This window comes from Ascaphus truei, chromosome 2 (assembly GCF_040206685.1).
Source record: "Ascaphus truei isolate aAscTru1 chromosome 2, aAscTru1.hap1, whole genome shotgun sequence".
Taxonomy (NCBI): Eukaryota; Metazoa; Chordata; class Amphibia; order Anura; family Ascaphidae; genus Ascaphus; species Ascaphus truei.
In genome coordinates this window covers 432580619-432590896 of record NC_134484.1, presented here as the reverse complement: position 1 = coordinate 432590896, position 10278 = coordinate 432580619, and the positions used below count along the sequence as shown (strand labels likewise).

The 10278-nt window shown below is 39.3% G+C and overlaps 1 protein-coding gene across 2 annotated transcripts; it reads right to left on the bottom strand.

The window, feature by feature from the left end:
* Positions 1-418: 418 nt before the first annotated feature.
* On the bottom strand, positions 419-8542 carry KLF6 (KLF transcription factor 6). 2 transcript variants are annotated; one of them, XM_075587773.1, is made up of 4 exons: positions 8454-8542; positions 4921-5494; positions 3610-3733; positions 419-2928 (listed from the first exon to the last, which is right to left on the bottom strand). In XM_075587773.1, exons 1-4 carry the CDS (start codon positions 8511-8513, stop codon positions 2877-2879), a joined length of 810 nt encoding a protein of 269 aa, XP_075443888.1. In that variant the 5' UTR covers positions 8514-8542; the 3' UTR covers positions 419-2876. The 2 variants fall into 2 exon arrangements, with proteins under 2 accessions (XP_075443888.1, XP_075443887.1); XM_075587772.1 differs by lacking the exon at positions 8454-8542 and adding an exon at positions 7591-7965.
* Positions 8543-10278: the final 1736 nt, after the last annotated feature.

Below are 10278 nucleotides of genomic sequence, written 5' to 3'. Positions count from 1 at the left end.
CGGCTGTCCGCCTCTCCACGCCCCCTCCTTACTTTGACGCAGACGTTCTGCCGTCATGTTGCCAAGGTAAGAGAGTTACAAAAGGTCTTCGCCGCTTTCCCGGCATCGAATTTAAAAGCCTTCGGGAAGCGCACCCAGGGGCCTCTGTAACCCCCACGCGCCCCGCAGATAATCTAACGTCCCCCCTGGTTTAACACGTCAAAACTTTATGGCAAATGTGTGCAAGTGATAAAAGACGACACAACAATCTGATAGGAATTCTTTTTTTTTTATGTTATTCCAATAAAAAATACATTCATACAGAAATATAACAATCTTGCAAAAAAAAACAACAAAAAAAAAAAAACAATTTTCAAATAAAATCTTGTAAAATAAAATTTTACAAAAATCTTACAAAGATTCTTCAGATAACAGGGCATTTCGGAAGAAAAAAAATGAAAAATGTACTAATAGAAAGTTTTTTTTTTTTTTTTTCAAATTTCAAGCAAATGCAGCTTGATTGAGGCTCAGTCATCACCTGAACAGAGTGTACTCGCATTAAGAAAATTGAAGGCATAGGGACTATGCGGTACACAGCCCCACCCCATCCAAACAATGCCGATGGGATTTTCACAAGCCAGACAAGCCAGTGCACGTTGTACTTTTGTTTATCTTCTTGTGATTATTATGGCTGAACTCTGAGCACTTCAAACAGAGGGTTTTGAAATGCAAGCAAGAGTACTCTTCGGCTTTATGCAAAGTTGCTTTGCAGTTGTAATAATGCCAAAAAACCAACATGCAGACAAGTGAACCCAAATGCGGAGGCGCTTGCCCAACTGGTTTCATCTAAAAAATGTGAGCATTTACTTACATGGTAAGTTCAAAAAAAAAATTTTTTTTTACCCTATTTCACTTGTTCCCATTTTAAGACGGATTTACCCTAGTAATCTCCATTTATGAATGTTTACCCCCCCCCCCCCAAAAAAAAACCTGTTGGATCTTAAAAACAAAGAATTTTTTATCACTCTACCATGTTTTTTTTAAGTCGGTAGAAGCTTCAATATGTTCCAACGGTACCTTTACATTCTTAAACCAGCTATATTTCCTAGTTTATAATGCTCTGGCATTAACCAATCAACAGCGTAGCATCACTGATTGCAGCCAATTAGTAACTTTTTCACTGCAAAAAAACGTGCAGGGCATTCTTGGCCCGGAGGAACCAACTAAAAAAGTTAGAGCTAAATTTTAACTACTACTATTAATATCCATTTTTCAAAAAAAATTACAGGAAAACATTTAACATTAAATAAAATATAATTATAAAAAATATATTTCAACCTCTTTATATAGCTCTTTAACACTCAGTGACCTAAGACTACAAAGGCTATGGATTGCCTTATACCCAATTCAAATGATTTTAAAGAGTCCTCTTAAAAGCTATACTCCTGATTAGGAGCTATATACGCTTGCTAATTCTGGGCTGCAGAGTGCACATATTTACTGTATATTGTACAAAAGAGAGAACATGTGTTGGCCATATGATGTTTGCAGTTTTGGTGGTTGAGCAAAATCATAAACACGAATAGATATACATAAACTGATATTTTCCATTTAAGCAAACATTATTTCTGTACCTTGAGAAGTAGATTTTACATATTAAGTGCATGTATGAATACAGTTAGAATTGTGCAAATTCAATGTAAAGAAATCATAACGCGATAGGCTTGATTAGTTCAAAAGTTATTTGAAGATGCATACTACTGTAAAATGAACAATGGACTTGTTGTAGTAAAAGATACTCATGTTGCTTTCACTGATGTATGTTTAGATTGTTACAAAGAGGCTATACTTAAAATTGCACATTTGACTGTACACTCAGGTGACAAAAGAGCCTTAAGGAAGCTTACATCACATAAACCCCTGTATCAGACCCCTTACAAGAGAAGGTCACTTGCATAAGGCACCATTAAGGTCAACAGTGCATTAACAGCTAGAAAACCAGAAATTAGTCCTCAAGGCATAAATAATTTAAAATTAGCTGCATGAGAAAATCAGTTTAAGCTATAGTGGTTTTGCCCACTTAACATAATTTTTTATTTTTTTCAGGTTCCATACATAGTAATGTAACACCAGACCAATTGTATTTTAGCTGCTCTCTTAATTGGAATCAAAACTGCAGTCCTGATTAAAGAATGGAAAAGCGTACAGTTCCCCTGAACCATGCAATACCTTTCTATTATAATGAAAAGTTATAGTTGTGTTATATTTGTAAATACACAGCTTATACAATGGATTACAAATGAGCTATGTAGCATGTAAAACAAGCTACTTGACACATTGCACGTTTAATAGCTGCACCAGACAACAAAAGCTCCTCTCACACAGGAAAGGGATCATCTCCGCTTGGGGGTCATTACTGCCTTACCTTTTTATAGGTGCAGACCCCCTTAGGAAATGATTGATGGTTGTCCCCAATCAAGGTATGCAATTGCATACAAACATTCAGACCATGTATTATCGTAACCCTCACAACTGTACTCAGTCATAAGAAAATAATAATCCTCCACATACAGACATTGGCTCCTCATTAACATTCAGTCACCCAATCATTGACATTCTCAGTGCACATGGTCACGGCAAAGGCTTAGAGAAGCCACTCAGAAGGTTAGGCACCATCGGTGCATAGGTCCAGGAAACCCCAAACGTTGCACTTTATGGTTGCTATGCCGCATCTTACACGATTGAATAGCCCTACAAAGACCCTCGAAGAAGAAAGGTCCTGAAGGCAAATGGTTAGGGTGCAAATTGGCATGCTTTGGCTGGAACACGCATCCCTCGCACAAGGCAGTTCAACCTTGAAGTTGCTTATCCACACACTATTTCTCCTCTTCATCCATTCAGAGGTGCCGCTTCATGTGAAGGGCCAGGTGATCAGACCTGGAAAAACACCTACGGGGGACATTATTTCTGGTTAATATGATAATCCTTAGAAACACTATAAACAGGTACATATTTGCAAACCAAGATGCATAATGTATGTAAATATAAGAAAGATTAGGAGAAAGCAAACATGCATTTTTTTTATTACAGACTAAATGTGACCAAGGTATAAAAATGGTGTGGTGTTGCCATTTCCTTTTTTAACGATATGTTGCCTGTAGATGTTGAGAGAATGCTTTGTGTACAAAAAGGTGAACATTTCAAGATGGCAGAAAAACAGAAGACGATTCCAGACTAGGGGTGGCCGGCTCCAATCCTCAAGAGCTATCACCAGGTCAGGTTTTCAGGATATCCATGCTACCGCACAGGTGGCTCAATCAGTAGCTCAGTCGTTCATTGAACCACCTGTGCTGGAGCAGGGGTATCCTGCAAACCTGACCTTTTGATAGCTCTTGAGGACTGGAGTGCGCCACCCCCTGTTCCAGACATTTAAGAGCAAAAGAATAAACAAGGAGACAGATACCTGCAGAAGGCTGGTTAAGAGTGTGAGGAGGGTATAGCAAGAGATCAGAGCTAAATAGTAATGTATGGTAGGAGTGCATGCAAAAAAAGAGCCATACAAGATTTGAGCAGTGGGAATTAAAGGAAGATTATTTAATTTGAAAATCTGGACAGGCATAATTCACATACCTGTCACAGTGCGGGCACTTAAATGGTTTAGCACCGGTGTGCTTTCGAAAGTGTCTGGTTAACTCATCGCTTCTTGCAAAACGCCACTCACACCCCTCCCATGAACATCTGTAAGGCTTTTCTCCTGCAAGAAACAATATCACATGGTAAGCAGGGCTCCAAAAATCTGAACATTTTTATAAAATGTTTCCCAACCCTGCAGTACTGTTTATGCATACCAGAGAGACAAAGTAGCACAGTAGGATTGGCATAAACGTGTTTGAATTGTTACAATTGACAACATGCATAGACCAAGTCACAAAGATGTGCGAAAGTCCACACCACCATACATGGATTGTAGCATGTTAGCCAATAGATTGATACCATTGCAAAACAGTGGTAAAGCCACAGTGGAATGATTTCATTTGTCACCCGAACTAATCTAATCATGAAGTAAACAGTTTGCAATACGCCCAAGTTCAGGTGAAAGAGATACCATGGAGTAAAGTAAACACCACTTCAGCAATCTAATATGTATTGATACCCAACTGTGTGCATGACTTGCCCCACATACACTAAAGCCAGAGAGTGACTAAATTAACCCTTGGATTGACAGGTTAGCCTGCAACATATTGCCACTCATGTAGTTAACTATGGAGCCAAAAATGTGACATAAAATGGATACTTTGAGATTATAAACATGTCTCTTAGGACTCAGACTTTAATTCAAAAGTAATTTACTTTAATTGAAAACTCAGTATCTAATCTGGTTTCACTGTAATAAAAAGAAAAACTTTAGAATATTCTATGACAAAACAAAGAGGATGTAAAAGATAAAACTAATTACGTTTTATGCTTTAACCAACATATCGTTGACATTGTTCTATTCCTGTGTGTGGTATGAATGTCAAAATAGATACATAATTTATATAGTGTGTATGTATTAATTTAAATCTAGATATGATCATACTGTATAATGTTTTCTTGAACTTTGCAAATCGTTTTGAAGGAAATTGTGCATTCAGCTGCCAACATCCACAACGAAGTATAATGGAATGGCAATTAACGTATTTTATTGTATAGTATCTTAATTTCTCTACAATATAGAAGCTGAACATGGATTACTTCAGTCCTTCACGGAATGACGTCTCTGAACTCAAAACTCAACTCCACTGTGGAAAAAATGAGGAAGTAGTTTTCCCACAGGATGGTTTACCATAATCATTACATCATCTATGAGCCTCGGATTTCCACACTGTGGTTGTGTAATGCCATGACAGCTTGGGATTCCCTCATGTCAAGCCCCTTTCTTAATACAGAACAAGCACTGACCTGTATGAGTACGTTGATGTGCTTTTAGGTGTGAACTCTTGGTGTAAACTTTCTTGCAACCATTGAAATGACACTTATGGACACGTTTTCTGCCATCTGGTGAAGTTTCTCCACTAGTTGGGCTACCTTGATCAACAGTCTTTCCAATGGAACCAGAGCGCACCTTCCCTGGTGAATGTAGTTCACCAGTAATGCCATTCCATAAATGAGGGGAAGGTTCTTTGCCCTGCTCTGGAGAAGATGGAGGGGTAGAAGTGACTGATGAACTAAAGTTTCCAGAAGTGGCCAATATATCACATATTGGATCTGAGGTAAATGTTGAAGTAGGTGTAAGTTCTTCAGAGCTATCCGAGGACTCACTGCTTACATCCGAATTCAAGCTGTTAGTCTCCAGGTTCTGACTGTCACTTATGTCCTCAGTTTGAACACATGTAGTCTTGGGGTCAGGCTCCTCTTTTTTCTCACATGCCAGGATGAATTTGGTCCAGAGGTCCTCTTCTCGCTCAAATTTAAAGTCAGATGCAGACACATAACAAGGTTCACTTTGCAGGTAGCGTTCCAACTCCAGGCATGTCTGGAAGACAAAAAAAACCCAGAAATGTATTTCCCCATTTTTAAAGCTTTAGCCTACAACAACATGCGTACTATTGGACCGTCACTCATAATTTCAATCATTTGTAACACAAACACAGATCACAGTAGCCGCAAAACATGTGATTTGACTGACATGTCACTACTTTTAAGACGCAACAAAAAAAACACACGCTACCATGGTCGAGTAAATAAGAATCTGTATTAGAGATGTTCATAGCCACTCATTTCCATTTTGCCAATGAAAAAAAAAAAGAGAACCCCTGTAACACAATTTGCAAGAGCACCAACGTACATAAAATAAGCAATTGCAGAAGTGAGCAGAGTTGAAAAAGGGAACTTCACCATTTCAAAGGCTCCAATATATTAAATGTGCCATTGTGAAGAATTAAAGAAGGGTGATTCCCCCTTTGGATGTTTCTGGAAATCATACAATGGACAAGAATTTAATCTACTGGCCAATAGTACAACTACATGAGTCATCAGCATTCCTTTCACGCTATGCCAGAAGAGACTTCCTTTCAAAATGCTGACCAGCAGCCAAGAAAGTACTTTAAAATACACATACGGAGTAAAATGGATTCCAGCTTAACAGGGGAAAAAAAACGTGCACGTTATTACAATTACTGTGACCATCTAAAACCAGAAATGTCAGAAAAACAGATTCTCTCCCCCCACCAAATAAATTCATTTTTATGTCTGGGGTGTAAAGTTCCCACATCCCAGATTGTGTCAGCCACTTCTTTTGCGCAAGACATGGATTCTGCACATACTGTACAGAAGCACTGTGGCCTGCAGACAAGCAATCCAAACACCACATATTTCTAGGGGTTTGCCTCAGGGGAGTTTCGAGTGTAACATTATTTTGTTACTGTACTAGGTTGCATTTCCTCTTGTGGTCTTTAGTTGCACACAATTCAAACTGGAGCGTGTTGGAAACAGAAGGGGGGGGGGGGTGGGGAAGAGAGATCAATTTGTTACATTTTCCAATAATTAGACAACTTGTTTGCTGTCCAAGTAACAATCTTGCAAGAGACAATGCATGTTATTGATCCTGCAGGAGAGAGCGGGGGGGGGGGGGGGGGGGGGGAGGGAAGCATAGATTGTGATGTTAAACTTTTATAATCTGGCTAATTTAAATGATCCATTATGCAGATAAGCGTGGAGACCAGAGATGAGTTCTGTGATAGTTTAAATGGCTCTGGAGGCTGCTGGGAACAAGACTTGGTTCTGTGCCAAAATCCCAAATGCCTGAAGGAAACTACTCAGATCAATTTCAATCACGCACTGAAGATCTGTCTCTTTGATGATGGGGGGGGGGGGGGGGGAGAATACAATTAAATAGGCATGTGAAGGTTGTAACACTTTACTTTTCAGCCACCTTCAAACAAACAATCAGACATTTGATCTCCTAATTCGTTTTGTTAATAAAAAAGTAAACAATCGCCGCTAAATGAGGGGCAAAGGCAAATATAGTCACCCCTGCTGTAAAAACTAAAACAATGGCAACTCAAGCCTGCAGCTCGGAGTACAGTCTGGGGCAGGATACAATGGCTTGTTCGGCTTGAAGCATTTGTATCAATGATTAAAAGCGGCTACATTGCAGACTTCATAACATGTCTCCATGAAGTGGTTTCTATAGAGACGTGTGAAACTATATATATGTATATATATATTTTTTTTTTTTAGGTCTTCCACTAGCAGCAATAACTCTTGCCAGAGCAGGGTCATAGATGACAAGATCCAGCTGTGTAGTTTGGACCAGTTGTAAGCTCAAAGTTTTGCCAAATGGCTGCACAGTTACTAGTGAAACCCAAGCTGTGCATGATTGAGGTTGCATTTAGCTGTCATAGGGGAAATCACTGTGCAACAACACTGCATACATAGCACATCAGCCTCCTTTCATGTGCAGTATAGATATTACATGCCAAATAAATACTGATAATAAACCAAATTGCACACATTGCATTACAATTTTTTAAAAAGCAAGATACAGTGCATACAACACACGGACTCCTCTTTACCACCAGGGCTATGTGCACAATGTTTAGCAATCCATGAAATTAAACTCCCATTTACCTGTTGCCAATATTCTTCCAGGGATGGCAAAGCGGAGAAGTAACCCGTGTCGTGCACAATCTGAAGCTCCTGGAAAATGCTGCACATTGGTAGAACATCCATGGTCTATTGAAATACAACTATTATATTTATTGCTACAAAAAAAATAGAAAACCCAATCATAGATCGATTATACTGTGTAATAAAACGCACTCCCAAAAAAAAGTGGCACAGATCAATCCTCGCAGGATGGCAGATGTCATGCAAATGTCATTGCACAGCAATTGGAGGAGGAGGGGGGGAAAAACCCCAGAAGACGAGCTCCCCCTGGATCAGAAGACTTGCTACAATATTTGCAAACACTGAACTGACTGCAAATGTAAACCTCTGCAAAACTTCCCTATTCAAACCTCTGAGCCAGCCTCCCCCTCCCCCCGCGTGACCACATTACGCCAGGCTCAGCCCAGCAGCCAATCACCCAAAGTCCATTGACACCGCGTTCCTATGATGTCAACTATGTCCAATCGCAAAGCCGGGCGCTTACAGCTATGCCTCTCGCGTGACGAAATCCTTCCTCATCCGCCTCTGCGATTGGCTCGATTCGAAATTTCAAACCCCCTTTTCGATTGGTAGGAGTGGGGCGGCTATTTTTAGCCAGGTATATAAGGCATCGGCCGTCGGCAAAGCTAGTTTTTAAGTGCGGGCAATGGCCGCTGACAGCGCTTGTGAGTCGCCTCGGCTGTGCTGTGGCGGCTCAATGTAGTTCTGTGCCGAGCAGCTTACAGAGGAATTGTTATCGCCACGGGCACTAAGCCGATATACATCTAAAGCACAGGGATAACGTCCCCCAATCAATACATATTAATACACACACACATACGCACTTTTATATTTCCCTGTCCTGCGAGTTTGTCTGCAAAATAATTGCGCTGCTTGGTCAGCATGTAACACGAGAGTGTGATCTGTGCAACCCCCGGCCAGGTTTCCTCTCTCTGTGCTTCCCTATAAATATATGTGACAGGTCACTAGAGAAGAGGCTGCACCGACGCAACAGTCCGGCTGCCTGGTCAGACCTGTCTGTGTCAACAGCACATTGCCCTTTGGCACAGACCATTATCCGCCAGGGCAATGACATTTCCTCATTATCCCACTTCCATAATTTTTTTCTGACAAGCTGGGGTTTTCTTTTTTTATTTTAACATTCACCGATTGACTGTTTAGAGCGGTTCTCCGTATTCAACATCCCACACAACCATACCCCCTCCCCCCCATATCCATAGTTTGGATATAAAATGGAGTTTCGCTTGTTTACTTCTTTTTCTGTTCAGTGTTATTCACTCCAGCAGAGGGAGGAGGAGCCGTCTGCACATGCACACCCCCCTCCCCCGCTCCCTCCCCCCCCTTCTCTGGAAATGTACAGACTATTACAGGTTTATTGCTAGAACTGCCAGGATCTGAGAAATCAAGAGTTCCCTTTTTGGTCACGTCTGACTCAGCCTGGACTCCCTTCCCCCACCTATATCTCCAGTTGTTAAAGTGAAGCCCTGTGATTTATAAGCAAAATTGATCATTTTATGCACAAGCAGTGCACCTAAAATATTCCAAAAATGCACATGCATTGGAATATATATATATATATATATATATATATATATATATATATATATATATATATATATATATATATATATATATATATATATATATATATATATATATATATATATATATATATATATAATATATATATATATATATATAATATATATATTAAAAGGGGGTATTGTGTGTCTTATCGCCATTATCACCAACTTTTTGTTAACATTCTTTGCCCTATTTTTCTGTCTATCTTTGTACAAGTGATTGAGTTATACATGCATTCACACATATTGGAAACCTCCCACCGGAATGGTTTTCACCACATAGTTTGATATTCCAGATACTGATAGTGTTTTTCCTTTTTCTGACGAACAATTCTCTAATCTGTGAATAACCTTGGGGGAGTGATAAAGAGGGCAGGATTGGATTAAGTAAGCTATTTTATTGATGATGCAGGGAACAGTTCCTGGCAAATGCATGTATATGACCCTGTTACGCTTAATGTTTTTAAATAACACTTGTGTTTTCACTTGGTTGCTATGGGAGATGTACAAATAAACTGATCCTTCTTGGGGGAAGATAATGAATTCTTTCTTTATTAAAAGACAAAATATGTCTTCTAATGTATCAATTGAAATTCCACAGATGTGTCATTTTGACCTAATTTAGAAACTAACAATTATGTTCTTTTGAGCAAGGAAAATTACGTTCTTTAATGATTACAGTACAGCCTTCTTAGTTTAAATGAATGCTTTTTTTTTTCCAGCGGAGGCATTCCTAATTAACAGCTAATTACCAGCCAGACTTATTAAATTAAATGTCTAATTTTTGAGACTCAAAGCTGATACTTTTAATTAGTCTTTCAGTCTTTCATGCCCAATTAATGCATGTTTGGTATGTGATCCGAAGATTCACAATACCGGTAACTATTATATATACATACTATTTATGATATGGGTATGTTTAGACATTCTAATACATTTGGCTTGATGGCATTTTTGCATGTGTAATGAAAAAAAATACGAGGAATCATATGTCCCACTAATATTCTTATAGTTTATTTGTGAAGAGCCACCATATTCCGCAGCACTTTGACTGAGCCACTGATTG

What these genes read in the sequence shown, in the direction of transcription:
- KLF6 (XM_075587772.1), bottom strand. Translation starts at nt 7,692, where the DNA reads ATGGATGTTCTACCAATGTGCAGCATTTTCCAGGAGCTTCAGATTGTG. An exon ending in ACATCAACGTACTCATACAG is followed by an intron (nt 3,734 to 4,920) that starts GTCAGTGCTTGT and finishes TGTTTCTTGCAG; the next exon opens with GAGAAAAGCCTTACAGATGT. An exon ending in AAGTGCCCGCACTGTGACAG is followed by an intron (nt 2,929 to 3,609) that starts GTATGTGAATTA and finishes TGTCCCCCGTAG; the next exon opens with GTGTTTTTCCAGGTCTGATC.